This window comes from Condylura cristata, unplaced genomic scaffold (genome assembly GCF_000260355.1).
Source record: "Condylura cristata isolate star-nosed mole 26May11 unplaced genomic scaffold, ConCri1.0 scaffold00018, whole genome shotgun sequence".
In the NCBI taxonomy this organism is placed as follows: Eukaryota; Metazoa; Chordata; class Mammalia; order Eulipotyphla; family Talpidae; genus Condylura; species Condylura cristata.
The window spans coordinates 38,744,858-38,767,026 of record NW_004567119.1 but is presented as its reverse complement, the minus strand read 5'-3'; the positions used below and the strand labels follow the sequence as shown (position 1 = coordinate 38,767,026).

The window sequence follows — 22,169 nt, the reverse complement described above, 5'->3', positions numbered from 1 at the left end:
AAAAAAATGAACTGGTTAACCATTTGTCTGTATTGTAGTTGCAAATTGATTTAATTTTACAATACTTTTACAGGGGTGAGCCAAAAACCTGGTATGGAGTCCCAGGGTATGCTGCCGAACAGCTGGAAAACGTAATGAAGAAACTCGCTCCGGAGCTCTTTGTGTCCCAGCCAGATCTCCTCCATCAGCTTGTGACCATCATGAACCCCAATACCCTGATGACTCATGAAGTGCCTGTATGTTTGCGTCACTGCTCCTGTCACTCAGCGCTTTTCTTGTTTTTTCAGTGTTCAGTTCCGTGTGCGCCTTTACCACTTTTGCTTTCTAAATTGTCACTGTGACTTAATTTATTGACTGCAACAGACGTAGCCCTAAAACACATGTTATTTGTCTGTATGAACTAGATTGCTATGAAAATTGCTAGGTGCTTTACAGGTCCCCACTTTGTCACTCTGCTGTGCTTCACTCTCTGTCCCTTTTTTTAAATATTAAACCTACATGATACCAATTTCGAATAAACTGCGACCACTTGCTGGTAGACCTTCATTACCTTTCACTTTCACCTCATTCCTAATTAAACTTTTTTTTTTTTTTTTGTACATACAGAACTGGGGTACAAGCCAGAAATGCAGAGGGTGAGAGGATTCACCAGAGATAGAGTGGGGAGCAGAACAGGCAGATCGATGCAGTACACTGCTGAGGGGAGCAGCGGGCGGGTCAGGAGACCCATGCCATGTGGTCACCTCCAGGGCAGGCGGGAATCGAACTCATGCGGAAGTGGCTTTAGCTTCTCAGTGCTGTGCTTTAACCCCGCTGCGCCACCAGGGAGGGCCTAAACTTTATTTTAAGAAAAGTTTTATTTCTAGGTCTTGAGTTTGAACTTCAGGGCTCCCATTCTAGGTGTTGTTGGTGATACTTATCCTGAGATTGCTATACACAGTAGCACTTTTTAATACGCTGACTTTATTTTGTATCCTTCAGAGAATATTCTGAAGATATTTGGGGAGGCCAGGTTAAGATATATGAAATTTAACAAGAATCCATACTAGGTAAATTAAATATACTTTTACAGTGTTAAAGTGAATTATTCCATCTATAGTGCTAAGATGAATTTTTGATCTTGCTGTGACCTAATTTTATCATAATGGATTCACAGATTAGTAAATGGGGCAGATGGAAAGTATTTCTTTGAGTTATCATAAATTATGCATAGACCATAGTTTAGAAATAATGACCAATAAATATCAACATAACACCATCTTCTCTTCTTGGTATTTTCCACTTTTCCCCCCTTCTTCATATTGATTGACCCTTCTGATCAGTTGATCTTAATGACCAATGATTGTAACTTACTGTACATGAGACTTCTAATCTGGGTTCTATAATAATTGAGCACATTCTCTATGGGGCTAGATTCTAGACATAACAGATAGATGAATGAACTCATGCATCAGGGTACTTGGATTTATAAAAAATAAAAAACACGTTTACACAGATAATAGAAGGCTGATGGTGTGTGACTTGACACTGGTGTCAAGTAGGAGTTTGACCCATTAACTCTGAAGGGTGTCTGGAAGAGTCCATGGTGATCTGTGGACGAGGACCTGGAACTCTGACAAGAGTATATGCAGGTAGCATGCGAGGGAGGGAGGAGTCCTGGCGGTCGTGCAGTATTCTCTTTATGTGGTAGGCAGTGGTCTTGACACAGCAGCCTGCTCGCAGCCTTGGTAGGCATGCTGCACCTGGCTGACCTGCAACCCCACGTTTCTTGTTCTGTAGGTTGGGGTGATACTTGAGATTTTACATTTCCAACAAGTGTTGGAAATTGGCGTTGATGCAAGATCATAGCTGTGGAAATATGTACTGAAAAGACAGTCTGATATTACTACTAAAGAAAAATAATTTCCATCTGAGGATTTGTTTGCCTAGAGTGGTAGAGATGTTTGGTCTGGGGTTGATGTCAGGAAGAGAGGGATGTTATTGAGGTCCAAATTAAAAAGAAGTGTGTATGGAATGAGAAAGTATAGAAGAAGAAGAAAGAAGAAAGAATTAGTGTAAAGTTTCTTGGTAGGAGATCTTGTTTTGGTAAAATAATGTTAGGATCTTCTTAATTGTTGCTGTGTTCAAGAAGCTGCGTCCTGCCACTGGGCGCTGCCAGGTTTTCTGTCAGATCCTAGCAGCCCTGGTAGTCTGGGACACTGCTCCATCTTGTGGCAGGATTGAGTTTGTTGGAAGCTCCCTTTTCTAGATAATCTATGACCAGTTTGTCTTTGATAATGTCACTAAAGTGTTCTAATTTCTGTCTCCTTAGGTTTACCGAACTAATCAGTGTGCTGGAGAGTTTGTGATTACATTTCCAAGAGCCTACCACAGTGGTTTTAACCAAGGTTTTAATTTTGCTGAAGCCGTTAACTTCTGTACTGTTGATTGGGTATGTAATTGGAACAGAGTGTAACTTGTAAAATATTGTTTTTCTGTAGTAGTGGTATATCATGCCTTAAACACTTTCACGGGTATAGTTGCTTAAAATAGTACTCTTAAATGGCTGGTCTGCAAATTATTTACAATCTGCTTTGAGATGTAAGGCACTTAGACTGGCTCGTCAAGTTTGTACTAGCTAAATACACTGCCTAGTTCAGCTGGCATATTTTTCTCTCAAGGTAAGACTTGGTGAAGAAACACTTTGCCAGAAGCTTGTATCTCATTGCAGACAAATAACAAACAGTTCTAGTCTTTACACTATATTTGGCTAAGATCAAGTGCATACTTTATACAGCACTAGCTTAAATCATCCAAAACATAGCAATTTTTGAATGATGATTTGATTTTATTTAATTGTAAACTTGGAATTTTTATATAACTGTTAATACATTTACCTACAAAGAACTAAGTATTTGTGATGCTGAATCTTATTAATTAGACTTGTTTACTTCTTTTCTGAATAGTAGCACTACCTGTATCTCAAATTATTTTCTGTTACATAGTTTTGGAGCAATATTGTTCCCTAAAGTAGGTCACCCATATCAGAAATGTCTAGATTTCTACTTGTGATTAGAGTCTACATTATTGTGGACACTTGAGGTTTTTAAACCACTTTTAAATTAGATTACCTGCCATGCCAGGTCTTTGAGAGATGAAGCTAGAACCCACATTTTAAAAATAAATTGGGGCCTAGGTGTGACCTGGTAATTTTAGAGTCTGGTTTTACAGTTGATATGTACTGTGATATGACTTACAGTGAAAAATTTGTAATTTAGTAATAAGTCAGAAGTCTTTGGAAATAGAAAAGAGAAAAGTGACTGACATGTATTTTCTTCTTTTGACATAGCTGCCTCTGGGCCGACAGTGTGTGGAGCATTATCGATTACTACATCGCTATTGTGTATTTTCCCATGATGAGATGATATGCAAGATGGCTTCCAAGGCTGATGTACTAGATGTCGTGGTAGCTTCAACTGTTCAGAAAGACATGGCCATTATGATTGAGGATGAGAAAGCGCTGAGAGAAACTGTGCGTAAATTGGTAAGTGTTCTGGGATCCCAGTGCATATTATTTGACATTAAATTAATGTACACTTCAATGCTTTTTTTTTTTAAAGATTTATTTATTTATGCACACAAGAACTGGGATATAGGACATAGGGTGAAGGGGATGAGAGGGTTCATCAGAGACAGAGTGGGGAGCAGCACAGGCAGATTGACTAAAACACACTGCTGAGGGGGAGCAGCAGGTGGTTCAGGAGAGGTCTGCTGTGCCATGTGGGTCAGCTCCCTGGCAGAGATCAAACTCATGCTGCAGTGACTGTGGATAGATTCATAGTGTTGTGTCTTAACTTAATGCACCACCAGGGAGGGTCTGCTTCCATTTTATTAAAACCAAAATTCGTTCACTACAGTTTTAACTGCTTCATGCATGTATTAACAGGAAGTGTGAAGTGGCCTAAACATTAAATACATGATAAAAAAGTGAGCAGAGGCCCTCCCTAGTGGCGCAGCGGGTTAAAGCACAGCACTAAGAAGCTGAAACCACTTCCGCATGAGTTCGATTCCCGCCTGCCCCGGAGGAGATCCACATGGCGTGGCAGACCTCTCCTGACCCGCCCGCTGCTCCCCTCAGCAGTGTACTTCGTCAATCTGCCTGTTCTGCTCCCGCTCTGTCTCTTGTGAAGTCTTTCGCAACCCCTGAGTCTCTGGCCTGTACCCCAATTCTGTATGCACAAATAAATAATAAATCTTTAAAAAAAAAAAAAAAGGTGAGCAGAATAGCTTGGTAGTTCATAAACTGACTTAGTCAGGTTCTGGCATGCTCAAGGTTGAATTTGCATCCAGTCTGAGGAGAAAAGGTAGTAAAAGTTTGAACTTTGACTGACCAGAGGCATATTCCAGAACTTCTAGATGTTAAGTGGTAAAAATGGTAGTTAAAATTTTAAGACCTAATTTTCCTTGACACCCATTATATTGGGAAATGCTTTGTTACAACTTTAATTTCTCACACAAATTATCTAGCCTCTTTTCAGATAGCAGTATCTTCGCAAAATTTTTCATGTAGAAGACTAATAGACCATGCAGTATCTGTCCCATCCACCACAGCTCTTCTGTGATAGTCTTCCTATTTGCCTCATTTCCCCCCCTTTACTTAGTTTTGTTTTAAAGTATTTTTATAGCATTATCCATCAGAAGCCCTATAATATTTTCTCTGAATTCAAAAGTATATACATTTTCTTTGCTCTTATCTATACCCAAAATTTGGATGGGGCCAATTTAGAATGAGGAATAGTCTCAGCAGGTTTGTAGCCCACTTAGTAACTTCCATACTCAGATCTGAAGGCTAAACATAAAGCTTTGTCCAAAAAGTGACTCTCCCTTGACTTATACACTCCCTATTTTGGTAAGACTTCTGTCTTTATTTAAAAAAAAAAAAAGGAGGAGGAGGAAAGGGGAAGGATTATAATCTTTGGAGTTACTCTAAAGTATACTGTTTCTTAGGGAGTAATTGACTCGGAAAGAATGGACTTTGAGCTGTTGCCAGATGATGAGCGTCAGTGCATAAAATGCAAAACGACATGCTTCATGTCTGCCATCTCCTGTTCTTGTAAACCTGGCCTTCTCGTTTGCCTACATCATGTAAAAGAACTGTGTTCTTGTTCTCCTTACAAATATAAATTGCGGTGAGTAGGAAAAGTGATTTTTTTTCTATGATTAAAAAATTTTTTTTTGAATGATTCTTTTTTCTATGTCACTAAAAACTCTGACAACCCAGCCCCAGGGTGGAACTACTGAGCATATATCTAGATCTAAGTCTGTTGTTCTGTTTCTAGGTATAGGTACACTCTAGATGATCTCTACCCCATGATGAATGCCTTGAAGCTTAGAGCAGAATCTTACAATGAATGGGCTTTGAATGTGAATGAAGCTTTGGAGGCGAAGATTAATAAGAAGAAAAGTATGTGGTATAGAACTTGTGACCTGCTGAAGGGCAGATTGGGACCAGTTGTAATGTAGCCAACGTAACTTTACCAAGGAAAGGATTAGTTGAAGCAATATAACTTTGTCCTGCTTAGCACCTCTGTCCAGCAGATTTACAGAGCATTAAAGAAGTTGAAGGTCAAGAGTGGATGAGGCAGATGCCCTGGCATCAAAGTGATGTCTTGATACATGAACTCTGCAGTTTATGTATTTAACAGAGACTATGTTGTTAGTCTTACTCAGTTAGGAAACAGAATAATCTATATGTCTTTATTTCAGAAATAAAAACATTTATTTTCACACGTTACTTGGAATCTTAGAAAATTACCAAGGCAATGTGTCATTAAATCAATAAGTCTCTCAAATGTTGGCTTAGTTCATTTATATTAAAATCATGTCATAGCAGCTTCTCTTCCCTTCACTTTCAACACATTTTCAGTTACTTTCCTGCCTACATAGCCCTGTTCTGCTAGAGATGGGGACAGTATCACTGTCTCTGAACACACTAGTTAACCTGGCAATTGCAGGAAAAAATGGAGGGGAAAGAAGTAGTCCAAGACACAATAAGAATCTGTATTTGTTTTGCTTTCCAAAGTCAGTTATTTTCCATTTTCTGTATCCTAAACATTTCTGGTCTAAATGTTTCCACATAGAAGTGCAATTCTTGACATTTGTTCAAACGCTCCATTGTCAGCTACACATACAAAAATCAGGTGAACAAAGTTATTACTGATCTGAAACATTTGCAGGCATTTTAAAATTATGATCATAGATAAGAACTGATGGGGGGGGGAAGCAAGCTCTATATTTCATACCCATGCTGATTAGCGTAATATTCATAAAAAAGATGACTTTCTGTATTTCCAGGCCTTGTGAGCTTTAAGGCTTTAATTGAAGAGTCTGAAATGAAGAAGTTCCCAGACAATGACCTTCTGCGGCACCTTCGCTTGGTCACACAGGACGCCGAGAAGTGTGCCTCTGTCGCACAGCAGTTGCTGAATGGCAAAAGGCAAACTAGGTATGTAGTTGTGACTGAGTGTAGGCTCGTTGGTGGCTGAACTTGGAAATCAGTTGTCAGTTTTCCCTTCTCTCCTGCCTTCATGTGATTTTGGAACCTGGGAAGCAAGCGGTATGCATAATATGGTCTCCTCTGACTTCCTCTGACCTCTGTCTCACAGATACCGATCTGGCGGAGGGAAATCCCAAAATCAGTTGACAGTGACCGAGCTCCGACAGTTTGTGACACAGCTGTATGCTCTTCCGTGTGTCCTCAGCCAGACACCGTTACTAAAGGTAACTGGACGGGTGTGTGGGAAGCTGCTTTGCTCATCTGTGTTTTGCAAATAAGTCCCATTGACATGATGGAAGTGGTATTCTTGTGTGTTTAATTTGTACATTTATTTGCATGTGTTTAAAGAACATGTTGAATGACATTATGACATTGAGATTACGAAACAAGCCCACAAAAGAGAATGTGGGCAGTTTTCTGCTTTGAATGTGACCACCTTGTAGTTGGCAGATTTCTATACAATTTTTTTAGCTGTCAGTTGACTTATTTACCCACGTTATGCATGTTCCTACTAAAATGAAGCAAGATGAAAGAGGACCATGTAGAACAGCCATTGAGAAGCCTAAGCACTAAGAAGTCGGTTACTAAAGTTACTGCTTTGATGCAACAACCTGTATTTTCATTTTAGGATCTTTTGAATCGTGTAGAAGACTTCCAACATCACAGCCAGAAATTGCTGTCTGAGGAAATGCCCAGTGCCGCTGAGCTGCAAGACTTGCTGGACGTCAGCTTTGAATTTGACGTTGAACTTCCACAGCTTGCTGAGATCCGTATCCGTCTGGAGCAGGCCCGCTGGCTAGAAGAGGTGCAGCAAGCGTGCCTCGACCCCAGCTCCCTTACTTTAGATGATATGAGGCGTCTCATAGACCTTGGGGTCGGCCTGGCCCCGTACTCAGCAGTAGAGAAGGCCATGGCCCGGCTTCAGGAGCTGCTCACAGTGTCGGAGCACTGGGATGACAAAGCCAAGAGTCTCCTCAAGGCCAGGTAAAAAAGCAGACTGGTATCTTGCCCTTGGAGGAAGGCTGGGGAGTATATCCATATTGGAGCAAAGAACATAGTGATTGGCTCATCAGGTGTCCAGTAGCTGCAGCTGTACGTACAAATACATGTGGAAATTACTAGCTGGGCTGTTTGGGGCTGCTTTGGAGCTTGAGTAAAAAGGTATTCATTTTTCTTGCTTTATTGATTTGAGTAGACATACCTTTTCTAAAGTTGCTTTATGGAAGTTTCCCTGGATGGACCATGATACTATTATCTTGGGAGAAGAAAAATTTCACAAATAAGTAGAACTGTTTAAACCCAGTCAATAAGTCTTACAGAGAAATGTCTGAGAATATGCACTGTTCTGTATGTAAAATGAGGATGGTGCCAATGCTTCCAGTCGTGACAAGGACTGTATTTCTGTGCTGTGGCTTAGTAACGAGGACACGAATCCACTGTGACGGAGACAGGGTTTGGACTAACCATGTGAAGGGGACATCAGTCCCTCGTTTTTTGTTCTGACTGACTTTCTTGGTCCACTTGTCAGTACAAAGTACAATAGATATCCAGCTCATAGACATTCTTTTGTTATTTTCAGATTTAGTGGTCATTGAGCAGAGAATGCCAAATTGATGTTACTAAGCTTGGATAGTCGAGGAAAGTTTAATTTTCTGAGATCAAGTCTTGACAATGTAATTGAACATAAAACAAATTCACTTTTACCTTCTACAAAAGGAACTTGTGGCTTAAATCAGGAATAAATAGAAAAGTATCTTAGATGGTCTTAAGTCTTAGTGCAGCCACTTAAAAGTAGTTAATTTGTTATCTAGTGGTGCCATTTGAGAAAATTTACTTGTGTTATGAATCATTTTCTTTGAAATGATTTTTCTGGTTTCTCTGATAAACCATAAGAGAAGTAGACTGTCACCTTAAATGCTAAACATGTGTTTATATTTCAATTTTATAGACCTCGGCATTCATTGAATAGCCTTGCTACTGCAGTAAAGGAGATTGAAGAGATCCCTGCATACTTGCCCAGCGGTGCTGCTCTGAAAGACTCAGTACAGAAAGCCAGAGACTGGCTTCAGGATGTAGAGGCCCTGCAGGTTGGTTTACAAAAAAACGAAAAGATTCTTCTACTTAAGAGATCTGTAAACAACATGAACATTTAAAAATTGTGAAGGGTACATGTTGAACCTCACTGCACGATTCAGTTTTTGGAGTTGCCAGAATTCATTCTGTTCAACCTTATGAGGCATTGACCCATTTATTGCCTGGACCAGGGGCCTCAAATATTTAAATACTAGATAATTCAACCAATTTTCTTAGGAAACCTGGGAACATTTCATAACAAATTTTGAGTTTTCGGATAGGGATCTAAAGAAAGTCCTAAGACAAGTTGGGAGAGTTGTAGTTTTTAATCTTTGATAGGCACGGTTGTCTCTTGTCAGCAACTTGGAGTTTAGACCGGAGTAGCAGATTCTTTGAATCTAGTTACTTGTTGTTTTTTAAAGTATTTATTTATTTACACATACAAGAGCTCGGGTGCAGGCCAGAGGCATAGGGGTGAGAGGATTGACCAGAGACAGAGTGGGGAGCAGACAGGCAGATGAAGTGAAATACACTCCTGAGGGGGAGCAGCGGGTGAGACAGGAGAGGTCTGCTGTGGCTTAACCTGCTGTGCTACCAGGGAGGCCCCGTATCTAGTTATTCACACAGCTATTGCAGGCCCTGGGGCCTAGAATTTTCATCTTCTACCAACTTAAACAAAAATGCCACCCATTTTTATATAAGAAATAAAGCTTCCCAAGTTTCAAAGTAATTAGGATAAAGTATATGCTCTTATGCCTCATTATACATACTGATATGTCTAAGTTAAAAAAGAGAATTAAATTTACTAGTTTGGAGTCCTTGATAAAAAACTATTTAATGGAGTAAGTCTTAAAAATTTATAAAAAAATTTAATTTGTACTGTTCTTGAATCTCAAGTTTTGTTGAAGTCATCAAACTCCAGGAATAAAATACCATATGGTTTTCTGAATGTTGGCTTAATTTAAGTGGTACTAGTTGACTGAGTGCTAAAAATAAATGCTAAACAGGACCATTACAGCCAGATGTTTGCAATAAAACATCTGGACATCTATTCTAGTTATATGTAAGAGAAGACATGTTCTTTTATATTATTACATAATGGGTAACCCTACCTAGCCAAAGGGAAAAGGGAAAAAAAAACCCCGAAGGACAATATACTTACTGTGCACAGAGTGTTCCGAGAGCAGGAGGCTTAGATGCAGTTTGTCAGCAGTTGTTGGAACTGTAGCAGTTAAAGTAGTCATGGTCCCCTTTACATTCACAGCTGGTAGCAGAAAGGTGAGGTCATTAGAATACGGAGAGGCAAGCATGTGAAATCAGAGAGTGGACATATTTTTGGAAAGGCTTGCTCCATATTTTATAATGTGTAACTGCTCAGGGCAGTGTTTGTAGTAGTGCAGACAAGGACAGAAAGGAAAATTTGCTTAATTCTTGAAATAGTAGCTTGTCTTCTACTTGATAGCAAGGAGCCATTTCATATTTAGTGGCTAGTTTATTTTAGAGATGTTACCCTTCGGGCCCTCCCTGGTGGCCCAGCAGGTTAAAATGCAGCACCACGAAGCTCTCCACAGCCACTGCAGCATGAGTTCAATCCCCAGCCAGGGAAGTGACCTTCATAGCACAGTGGACCTCTTCCTGTCTCCCCTCTGCTCCCTACTCTGCCTCTGGTGAATCCTCTTACCACCCCTTTATACCTTTGGCCTGTACCCCAGTTCTTGTATGGATAAATAAATAAATCTTTACAAAACAAAACAAAAAAGATGTTACTTAGTATTCTGTCTTACATGTGTTGTGCTCTATATAGTTCTAAATTGAGTCCATAGGAACAACATGTAATCTGTGGTTCATTTTTTTAAAGTGTCCAGCCAGGATAATTATGCTCTTACAATTTGAATTTGTAAGACTATATATCAAAAGCTATGAAAGATGTCTTTGTCAATATTGTTCCCCTCTAATGCCCCGTGTGTCTCTTCACCCAGAAGCACATGCATGTATTGGACAGGCACTCCCATTTGGTGGGGGCTCCTCATCCACTTTTGCTGTTCTCTGGCTTGTCGCACTTCATGGGTTGTCTGGTTGTTTCTTTGCGATGTGTTCATTTTATCTTTCAAGACAGCTGTACTCCCCCCCCCACCCCCGCCCCGTGCCTTTTTATCTTCTTCTGTTTTCTTATTCTCAGAATACCTGGGATTGGGGCTAGGAAACTGTTTAAACAAATGAAAATTTCAGATAATTCTTATGAATACTCAAGTTTGAGAGACCAGCAGGCTTTCTCAACTCATTTTAGTTTTCGAAAAATTCATAATTATATCAGTTCTTCACTGGGAAGTGGTTTGTAAAATATTGTTTCATTGATTTTACTTAGGTAGATCTGAAAGCTTTTGTGTTATTACAAATCTGCATTTCTCTTGAATTTTCTCCGAACTGTCCAGAGGCACCAAGGTGGCCAGTGAGTTTAGAAGGGCGTGAGTAATGAGAACAAAGGGACCACAGCGTGTATCATGTCCACAGCTGTGTCCCTGGGACCTTTTGCAAGCAAGGTTCTTTAAGCTACCTGTTAGTGAGCGAATACATCTCCCCCGAGCTGGCCAGCTGTCAAACTTAGTGAATTTATTTCACACACTTGTGAATTCAATATATTGAAATCATGGAGAAAGCCCACATGGAGTTGTTTTTCTCACTTTACATAGATGTATTTGTTTTTCTAAGTTGCTTTAATTTTCCTGACTTAGGTTGGAGGACGTGTGCCAGTGTTAGACACACTAATAGAACTTGTTACCCGAGGTCGATCCATCCCGGTACATCTGAATTCTTTGCCAAGACTGGAGTTACTAGTAGCCGAGGTTCAGGCTTGGAAAGAATGTGCTGCCACTACATTCTTGACTGAGAATTCTCCGTATTCTCTCCTAGAGGTAAGTTTGCAGCCGTCCCTCTAAGTCCTCGGCTTTCCCAGACACACAGCTCCTCAGATTCAGTGGTGGTGCCAGTGATGCTTCTGTGTTCTGTGTTCTGTGAGGTATTTTTTCCCTTAGTGCCAGGGAGCATTTTCTAAGCTTCTAGTGAAATACTCTTAAGTGTTTTCTGGATTCATTTAGGATAGCTTTTAGAGTGTAAGGAAAAACTGTTTTCCCAATCTGATTTTTCAAGCTATGTTGAAATTGAGTTTTTACCTTGGCTGTGCTCTATACTTGCATATAAGAGACTCAGAAGACTGTTGTTACACTTGTATTTTTTTTTAAGCTAATACCAGTATGCATTTTTACTGGCATCAGATAATTTTTACTTACTATTTAATTAAATCTAGAATCCAAATCAATCCAAGATCTCCTTCCCTTCCTTTGTAGGGGAGGTTTTGTGGCCTCAGCATTGCATATTCCAAAGAAAATGTCAGAAACTAGGAAATTTACGTCATCTCCACTGCTTAGGGTTTTATTTTGGAACTACCTGATGCTTGGTCTGAAAGTGCTTGTGCTTCATCCCATATTAGGTGCTGTGTCCTCGGTGTGATATTGGCCTTTTGGGTTTGAAGAGGAAACAGAGAAAGTTAAAGGAGCCCTTGCCAAGTGGAAAGAAGAAAAGCAGCAAACTGGAAAGTCTGAGTGACCTAGAGAGAGCTTTAACTGAAAGCAAAGAGACGGCTTCAGCTGTACGTAGTGGGTCTATTCTTCCCTTTTCAAGATGCATTAAGGGGGATAAATTCTAACTCTTCTTTGTTCCAGGGTGTTAGGAAAGCACATAGAATAACTTTTAAAGTACTCAGTTTTACCTCCCCAAAAAACAAACTTTCTGAAAATTGTCATGTGGAGTTTTGATGGGACACGCGTAGAGGAATAGATGGCTGTTAGACGATCTCCCAGTCCGAGTCCTGCAGACTTCGAAATAGCCTTGTCAGTGCCTGTGGACTGACCCAGGGATGCTGACTCAGGAAGCTGAGGCTAACGGATAGGGATTCTGCAGTGCAGTTTTTTAAAAAAAGGTTTATTTATTTATTTATGCATACAGAACTGGGGTACAGGCCAGAAGTGCAGGGGGCAGTGAGAGGCTTCACCAGAGACAGAGTGGGGAGCAGAGCAGGCAGATTCTCAAACACACTGCCGAGGGGAGCAGCCGTTGGGCCAGGAGAGGTCTGCCGCGCTATGTGGGTCACCTCCGGGGTGGGGATTGAGCTTGTACCAAAGTGGCCTTGGTTAGCTTTGCAGTGCTGTGCTTTAACCCGTTGTGCCACCAGGGTGGGCCCTGCAGTGCAATTTTAATTTCCACCTGCATTTAGTAAGCACTTTGGTTCAGAGATACTACACTTTTCAAGAAGATGAAACAGTATCAAGCTACTATGTAGTCAGCACATTATTGCAATAAGAGAACAGTTACGTGATTTGGATGATTTTTAGAAAGTTTTCTGTTGAACTATAATTAATACATAAATATTAATTTCAGGCATGTATTTTAAAGATTTGATATATGTACATGTCAGTAAACAATTCTCACAGTAGGAGTAGTTACTGTTTATCACTTCACATAGTCGTAAACTTTTTTTCTTAGGGTCTACTTTCTTACCAGATTTCAAGTTTGCAGGACAGTATTATTAACGACAGTCACCATGATTTCATTAATTCCTCAGGACTTAACATATTTTATTACTAGAAGTTTGTACCTTTTGCAGTTCCATTGGATGCTTTTTGTTTGTCTGTTTTAAAAGATTGATTTTTAGGACTGGGGTACAAGGCAGAGGTGCTGGGGGTAAGAGGGTTCACCAGAGATAGAGTGGGGAGCAGAACAGGCAGGTCCACTGAAATACACTGCAGAGGGGAGCAGGGGTGAGACAGGAGAGGTCTGCTGTGCCCTGTGGGTAAGCTCCCTGGCTGGGGATCGAACTGGTACTGCAGTGGCTGCAGACAGATTCATAGTGCTGCACTTTAACCTGTTGCACCACCAGGGATGGCACCCATTTGGATACTTTTAATGGTGCAAAGCGTTGCCCATTTTAGAGAAGGAATTTACCTGGCTCCACAGGTCTAGTCCGTGGGCACAGGACCTTCTTAATTCCCACCTTACTATTAACATGGGATTGCCTTGATTTATTTATGCATTTTGACTCAGATTTTCTTGGGCATATTTGGATATTCAGTCAGATTCTAGGTAGATATTGCTACCTGAGTACAATTGGGTTTCCAGTGCTGCCTTCCCCTCTAGTGTGTCCATTGTTCGTTTTGATAAAGACTGCGTCAGTTTGGAGCTTGGCATGCTGTGCTCTTCCTAGAGCTTTAGCCCATGCCCATCTAGTCGGGGGGCTGCTGTAAGAACTCCTGTACGTCACCTGTTGACGAACTTTAAAAGGCCAGTCATTTGCGCTCCATTTCTAAGCTGTAGGAAGACACCTTGTTATCACATGACTCATACTATGTGTTCATCACAGAGAAAAAAAAGTAGGGGTTTTCCCCTAATATACCAAAGGTTTATTACCTGGTATAAGTTAGATATTGTTGCCTTTCCTTCCCCTAATCCTCACCCACCCCCCTCCCCACCCCTCCATGCATTTCTTCTACAATCTAAAAAAAGATCATGGAAAGCTTTATAAATGAGGTGCCTCATCTGGTGATTCATGATGGATCTGGATTGTGGGAAGACCTGATAATTGGAAATGATTTTAACTGTGACAAGTTAACATTTTAAGGATTTAGAATAGATTTATGAAATAGGTCCTGGAAACCTTTTGCTTTTGTTCCTAGAGAGGAAGTGCCAGTTTCAAATTTCCTTGCTTTACCCCATTTGTATTGCTCAGTAAAGTAATAGAGGAGGACTTTAGTGATCCAGTCTTGGCCAGTAAAAGTAGACATTAAGTTAGAGATGGTAGTTCCAACAGAGGTAGTGATTTGAATTTGACACCTTTAGATTCTGCTTTCACTTCGTGGTGCATAATAAAAATGTGTAATGCCTGGGCTAGTTTATGTGTTGGATATTTTGTAAAGTTCCACTTAACAACAGCTTGTAAATAAGTTGGAAATATGTTCAGTAAATGAGCTCGCTTTTTACTGTGAGGTTGCTTCTGTCTGTTAAGTCATTCATACGGGTTAATTGAACTCAGCACTTTTGTGGGTCATTGCTCTTTTTAAGAGAGAAGACACTTTACAACAAGAGGATACATGTACAATATGAGAAACTTCGATCTCTAAAGAGCAGTAAAAATTTGAGATGGTAATGTGCAAGGAAGTTGGACTTTTAAGACGTATTATAGGCTTAGTAATTGCTCACGTTGTTTGCTGCGTGCCAACAGTGTCTCTTGCGCTCTTTCCTTAAGTCATCGTCACAGCCCTATGACTAATCTTTACACATGTGGAAATTTTGGTCACAGCGGAACATGTTCCCCATGTGACTTGCACAGCTTAATGAAACAGCCACCATTTGAATGCAGATAACCTATTCTGGAGCCCAGATAGTGGACCTAATGATTAATTAGGACCCATCCATTTTGGGTGAAGGCCATGTTCTACATGATCTAATCATTGATTGTTAACTCCTCTTTTAGATGGCAACACTTGGGGAAGCTCGCCTAAGGGAAATGGAAGCCTTGCAGTCTCTTAGACTAGCCAATGAGGGGAAATTGCTGTCACCTGTTCAAGATGTGGAGCTGAAAGTCTGCCTGTGTCAGAAGGCCCCAGCGGCCCCGATGGTGCAGTGTGAACTCTGCAGGGATGCTTTCCACACGAGCTGTGTGGCAGTACCCAGTATTTCACAAGGCCCCCAGGTCTGGCTTTGTCCACATTGTCGGAGGTCAGAGAAACCTCCATTAGAGAAAATTCTACCCCTGCTGGCCTCCCTACAGCGTATCCGGGTTCGCCTTCCTGAGGGAGATGCACTTCGGTATATGATTGAAAGAACCGTGAACTGGCAGCACAGAGCCCAGCAACTGCTTTCATCAGGGAATCTCAAATTTGTGCAAGATCGAGTGGGCTCAGGACTGTTATATAGCAGATGGCAAGTCTCAGCAGCACCGGTGACAGAGACAAACAAGGTGAGTCTGGACTTTTCTTTGTCATTCGAGTCTGATTGAGCTACAGAACCTGTGGCTCTGGTGTTTCTGTTCCCTTAGTGGTCACTTTTCATGTAGCTCCCCATGTCGAGGGTCCTGTGTGCTACCGTGTTCCTTTCGTCTGCTCTTAATGGTCAGGAGTTGCCTCTTGGGCACAGCAGATTTCACCTTTTCAAATATTAATTTAATACTCCCACTTATGTGTATGTGCTCACAGATGTATATGTCTAATCTATAGACATTTAAAATTTTTGTTGTACTAAAACTTTTCCCTTTGCTTCCTCTTAATGTGAGTGTTTGAATGCAAAGCAGAAGTGTCTCTGAGGAAGACTAGATTTAGAAGTTTCTGAGCATTGTATTGCTTTGGAGGAAAGGCAGTGGGTTTCATATCTTTCTGTCAAAAGTCAGAATCTTTTGTATATCACTTAATGATCAGGAGTTGCCCCTCAGTATACTGTTGCAGATTCAGGCAGAATTTTGTGTCTTCTACAGAAGATGGCTGCAGGAAAAGATTATGAGCATAGCAGAAAAATACAGTCAAGAGACCAGTCTTTTCATAAGGTTAATCTGTTAACTTTCAGGTCATTTTTCTGGGGGTGATATCACACTTCTCTGCTGTACTAACACAAAACAACATGGATTATTTGTGGAGACATTTGTGTTTTTTACACAGATATGCTAGGGATTTGCAATTTTGTTAATGAGCATTGAAGGTAGGGAGGTGGGCGTGAATACCTGGCAGTTCTTCAACTGGTTTCCTCAAAGGAGTACACTTCTGTGTTCCCTGTGTGCTAATCTTCATTAGAGAGTTAAATGGACATTAAAAGGCTATACATTCTGTCCTCGTGTGAAGGAAAGGACTTATTCCCAGGGTGCTCTTTACCTCTGTGAAATCAGTGCAAATAAAACCAGGAAGACAAAAGTTTTGGTGAATATGAGCCGATTTGCCACATCTAAAATGGCAGGAGATGTCTTCAGTTTGGGAAAAACCAACTCTTTCTTCCTTGATTGCCTATCCCAAAACTCTGGCTGCTTCATAGCATTGGTAGCTGTGTTTCTAATTCTAGAAATGGCTTCCTTCCTTTAGGTATCTCAGCCTCCTGGCACAACATCCTTTTCCTTGCCTGATGATTGGGACAACAGAACCTCATATTTGCATTCTCCCTTCTCTACTGGACGCAGCTGTATCCCCCTGCACGGTGCGTGCCTCGTTGTTTTTGAGGGCTGGATAGTAACAAGTGAACTTGCAGTGGGTTTTTGTTGTAGAAGATCTGAGACCATAGAAAAGGATTTTATCCTCAATTGTGGAATATGGATTAGTATACATTTGTAAGGTAGAAAAAGGAGTATAGCTCAAGGTTTATAAATGCAAAAGCAGTAGAGAAAGTGGCTTTATATCCATTGCTTTCAGGAATGAAAGGGGTTAATGCCATGCCAGCTATTAATTTTTTATACTTTGCTAATTAGGGTGGCCTGTGGGGGAGCTTAGAAAGAATCTACACTTGAGCCCACTTCCTTTTTTCCTGTACTTCCCTATAAATGACAGCCTTGTGAGGTGAGCGGAAAGCTGCATCTATATCAGGAGTCATGATCCTCAGTCACCCCAAGGGCATTGTGTGCCCAGCAGTGGGCTAGGAGCTACTTGATGCCCCAGACTGGCCCTGCCCCGGGCTGTTCAGTGCTTTCTGCTGAAAGCTGTGGAGGCAGAGACGCAGCGTTATCTGTAGTAGCAGTAAGTGAGGGGAGGATTCACGGTGTAATCAGTGCTTTTCTGGTAATCATGAGACATGGGCTCATGATTAACGTTGTGGCTTTAGAAACATTAAGAGCTACTAAGTGCAGTTTTAAAGCGAGAGGGGTTTAGTGTTGGAAGGAGCAGTTCTGTTCCCCCCTTGCTTATTAATAGGTCTTAGGGCAGTGTGAATCTCCCTTTGTGTTTAGCATTATGATCTGGTCTGGTCTTTCACAGGTCTTAGTGCAGAAGTGAATGAATTGTTGATGGAAGCCCAGTTGCTCCAGGTATCCCTTCCTGAAATTCAGGAACTTTACCAGACTCTGCTTGCAAAGCCAAGTCCTGCTCAGCAAATTGACCGAAGCTCACCAGTGAGAGCCAGCGGTGAGAAGGTGAGTGTCTGAGAGGGTACTGTCATTCCATCTAAATAGTCTGGGGAGTGATGACCAGAAAAGGGTGCAGACTGCCCTGCTTGCAACCTCACTCCTCAGGCTGCGAATGAGCAGCAGAGGCTGGACGTCAGTTTGGGCACACAGCTTTTGGTTTTTTTTTTTTTTAAAGGTTTATTTGTGCATACAGAACTGGGGTACAGGCCAGAGGCTCAGGGGTGGTGAGAGGCTTCACCAGAGACAGAGTGGGGAGCAGAACAGGCAGATCGACGAAGTACACTGCTGAGGAGAGCAGCGGGCGGGTCAGGAGAGGTCTGCCGCGCCATGTGGTCACCTCCAGGGCAGGCGGGAATTGAACTCATGCGGAAGTGGCTCCAGATTCTCAGTGTTGTGCTTTAACCCGCTGTGCCACCAGGGAGGGCCTGGTTTTGTTTTTTAAATTGTTGTATGAATTATTTTTAGCAGGGTCAGCATCTCATTCCCGGGTGATAATAGCTGGAAGCAAGATTATTTTTCTCTTGTAAGAGAAGAACTGTAGAGATGAGAATGTAATTTTAGCTGGGAAAGCCTTTTGGGATAAAGCTTTCAAAAATCAGAGATATTCTTGGAGTTAACATTTAACAACTGCTCTGTTTAACTCCTCGAAACCTAACAAGACATCTGGCGTGAGGATGGGCGATTAGGCTGAGGGCACCTACTTTAAGTGCTGGCTTGCTCGAAGGGGATGCCGGGTAATGTTCTCTTTGTTTGCATAGTTCAGGGTGCGTAGTTCAGGGTGAACTAACTGACCGCTAACATTTAAGACCACTGAGGATATGATAGGGTAGTAGAGAGGAGTCTCATAAAAGGTAGCATGAGGGGTTGATACATTTGAAATTTCTCATATTTAATAGTTTAGCACAGTATTGATTGTGTTCACCTAACATGTCTTCTATCCACAAAGGGTTGGGGGCCGGGGAGTGAAAGGCATCCATGTGATTCCTTAGTCAGGGTAAGCAGAAATTTTACTCATTGATTTGGTAAAAAGAATTCAGGGCATCTCCCATTTCCTGGTGCTGCTTGGCTAATTGGAAAACTAATCATGTCTATAATAATTTCACTCTCTAGTATTCCTCGGATAGCATTAATATCGAGGGAAGAGGTTACTTAAGTTCAAATAAGTTGTCCTCTAAGGTGTGAAGGGGAGGTGTGGTGGTGGTCTCGGTCTGAGGCCGAGTGTCAAGTAGGGACATTCTGGTTTCTCACAGAGCTGATGCTTAACTTCACTAGTTCTCGAAGTAAGGAAACCATAGGCTACAATTGAATTTGTCCATCTTCTGCCCAGAATGACTGCTGCCGTGGGAAGCGAGACGGAATCAACAATCTTGAGAGAAAACTTAAGAGACGCCTGGAAAGAGAAGGCCTCTCCAGTGAGCGGTGGGATCGCGTCAAAAAAATGAGGACCCCCAAGAAGAAGAAAATCAAACTGAGCCACCCCAAGGACATGAACAATTTCAAGTTAGAGAGAGAGCGTAGCTATGAATTAGTCCGTTCTGCCGAAACCCATTCCCTGCCCTCAGATACATCCTATTCTGAACAGGAGGACTCTGAGGATGAAGATGCCATCTGTCCAGCTGTGAGCTGCCTGCAGCCAGAAGGAGATGAGGTCAGTGAGGTTTGGGCCGTAGAGGACGTGCTTTCCCTTAACTCAGAAACCCTGTAAGCTAGACCTCATCTCGCTGGGTCTTTCTCTTCTGCTTATCTGCTTTGAGCTGATCTGAATGGATTGCTCAGCCCTCTCCCCACTGATATCTGTGCTCTTACCATCGTTCCTGAGTCTTCTCCCTTTTCTTGAAGAAACTCTTAAAAAATTCTTCCCTTTTTCCTCTTCCTGCTCTTCCAGCTTTCACCGTCCTGGCGCTAAGAAGGTGGGAGGGTGCCGATGTAATGCCCTTTTGCTTACTTACCACAGGGCGGCGCTGTCTTAACCCCAAAGCAGTCACGACTTGAAGAATGGCTTTGACTTGGTTGCTTTGGCTGGTGGGCCAGCTACACTCTTTTGGCTTAGCTGTTGTGCCAGAGGCCCCCGTGGTGGGACAGTGGCCCTTAGTGGCAAATGGCCTGAATGTCTTGAGGCTGGCCTGCCCAATTTTGAATCACATTTTTTCCTCTGAAAACCCCGTCTCCCTGCTCTTTGTAACCAGGTGGACTGGGTCCAGTGTGATGGCAGCTGCAATCAGTGGTTTCATCAGGTCTGTGTTGGTGTTTCTCCTGAGATGGCAGAGAAGGAAGACTACATCTGTGTGCGCTGTACTGTGAAGGACGCACCAAGCCGAAAATAAAACACAACACACAAACACAAACACACACACACACACACACACACACACACACACCACCCCCTACTTAATGTAATTCAGGACTCCAACCAAGAAGATTCTTCAATTTCTCAGCAAAGCTACAGGACTGGTATTCAAACCAGCCTGTAAACGGTGCTATTTCTACTCCTTTTGGGATCACTTTTCCAGAACTCTTTGAAAAAAAGAAAAAACAACTAAAAAATTTTTTGACACTTTTTGTATTTTTTTCCTTAAGAGCTGTTTGTGGTCGTTGAGGTTCAAAATGCTGACTGTTTTGCAGGGGTTTCCACCAATTTGGAAGGTATTGGGGCTTGCATCTTTTCATGTACAGCATGAAAATCTTACCTCTATCTGGGATTTACCGGCTTGCGAGTCCAACTCAGTTTCAGTGCCTAGCAGGGCACCAGAAATTCCAGTAAATCCTCATTTGAGGACTTCCTCTCGTTTACTCTGTTACCATATTGGGGAACTTAAGTTTTTCACTTTGGGGGCTTTTGTTTGTTTCTTTATCCACTTTTCTTTTTCCTGGTAGACTAGGTTTATTTATCTAAGCAATAACTTCTATGTTGGTTTCAGTGGCTGGAATTAAAACAAAACAAAACAAACTTCCAAACGGTGTGTTGGTGCTTTAGCATTTGGTTGATGTACAGAACGCAAATGTCTAGTTTCTAGTGTCACTGATGAACTAGTGATGTAGGAAAGAGACTGCTCTGTAAGTAACCGCCACGCTGTATTTTGGCTTTCTCCCCCCGCCCCACCCCTTCCTTCCTCTCCTATTTTTTGGTAGCTTGTATCAAATGTTGCAGTTTATATTGTGGAATAAACCCTTGGTCCTAACAGAACACTAAACGCTGGTTATTTAGAAGCCATGAGACACCTGCTGCTTCTGCCCCCAGCCTGTGGCCCCGGAGAGCCACAGCCTTGTTCGCTTTCGCCTCTGCAAGCAGGCTACGGTGGCTGTGGACGGCAGCCGCAAGCACGCGGGGCGCTGGCATCCTGCTCTGTTTGATGGGCCATATGCCTTCAGTCTCCACAAATACAGAGCCCCCACCCTCCAGTCTTCAAGGGATAGAACCTGTCTTTAAAGCCATGCTGTTTCTTTAAGAAGCTTGTTCAGAATGCCGGCAAGTCACTCCAACCCTCAAATCAATCCTTTTTGTGGAAACGAGGTCCTTGTTATATTTAAACCGATGGGGAAATCAGGCGTAGGGCTACGACGGTAGAGGAACTCACCGTGGAGAGCCGAGAAAGTATTGGGGGGGGGGGTGCACAGCAGGCGCTGCCTTCCGGGCCACCCGACGCTGGTGGTTATTAGAGGTGGGCACCCCCAGCCTCTCTTCTCCACAGGACTCTCACCTGCAGCGGAGGGGACGTTCTGGTAAACAGAACAGATTCTCGCTTGCTTGCTTTCTCTTACTCTGTTGCTAATCTTTGTTTTCCCTACATTCTATAGCCATAAACCCGAAGGTGGGTAGAACTAGTGGGTCTTTAATAAAACAGCAACAAAAACAGCAGTTTGTGATGTAGCAGAGATTTAAATGTACTATCCCCTTTTATGCTATTAAAATAATTAAATCTCTTGAAGAGTGACTCCTAATTGTCTGCAGTTTTCCCACAGTTGTGATATTTTTTTGCTTGTCTGGTGGGGACTCGGGCCAGCAGAGAACACTAGTCTCCAGAGTACAATCTAGAATGTTGGTGGCTTGGCCTTTTTCAGTGTCCAGATCCATAGACCCTTCTTCCCCATCGCCATTGCAGACACCACTGTTCCAGCTCCCCTGAGACAGCAAGCTGAAAAGAATATGTTGTTGTTAAGGATAAAAAAGCTTTTGCTTATCTAGTGAATTGGCCCCCCCCCACCCCCCACCCTCTAGGTTTACCTTTTTGGGCTGAGGTGGAGTGAGGGGAGGGAGGGAGGCAGGTGTGTGTACTGGGCCAGTACGAAGGACTGGACTCGGGATGCCACTAGTAAGTGACCTGGGTGCTGTCTTCTGGCGCCCCTGTGCTGTTCATCCTACCTCGAACACAGTCAGACGCTCGAAAGCGAGCACGGATGCTTCCGACTGGTGTGTGC

General features: G+C 42.2%; 1 protein-coding gene across 1 annotated transcript in view; it reads left to right on the top strand.

The window, feature by feature from the left end:
* Nucleotides 1-21,943, top strand: part of KDM5B (lysine (K)-specific demethylase 5B) — a 39,214-nt gene extending 17,271 nt beyond the window's left edge. Inside the window, exons 11-26 of the mRNA XM_004685515.2 lie at nt 74-236; nt 2,312-2,431; nt 3,329-3,523; nt 4,987-5,168; nt 5,319-5,443; nt 6,334-6,484; nt 6,645-6,759; nt 7,164-7,519; nt 8,484-8,622; nt 11,341-11,520; nt 12,096-12,254; nt 15,132-15,617; nt 16,723-16,834; nt 17,605-17,759; nt 19,081-19,401; nt 19,940-21,943. Coding sequence (XP_004685572.1) covers nt 74-236; nt 2,312-2,431; nt 3,329-3,523; nt 4,987-5,168; nt 5,319-5,443; nt 6,334-6,484; nt 6,645-6,759; nt 7,164-7,519; nt 8,484-8,622; nt 11,341-11,520; nt 12,096-12,254; nt 15,132-15,617; nt 16,723-16,834; nt 17,605-17,759; nt 19,081-19,401; nt 19,940-20,077 — 3,097 coding nt within the window. The 3' untranslated portion in view covers nt 20,078-21,943. The remainder of the gene's footprint in view (nt 1-73; nt 237-2,311; nt 2,432-3,328; nt 3,524-4,986; nt 5,169-5,318; nt 5,444-6,333; nt 6,485-6,644; nt 6,760-7,163; nt 7,520-8,483; nt 8,623-11,340; nt 11,521-12,095; nt 12,255-15,131; nt 15,618-16,722; nt 16,835-17,604; nt 17,760-19,080; nt 19,402-19,939) is intronic.
* The last annotated feature ends 226 nt before the right edge of the window (nt 21,944-22,169 follow it).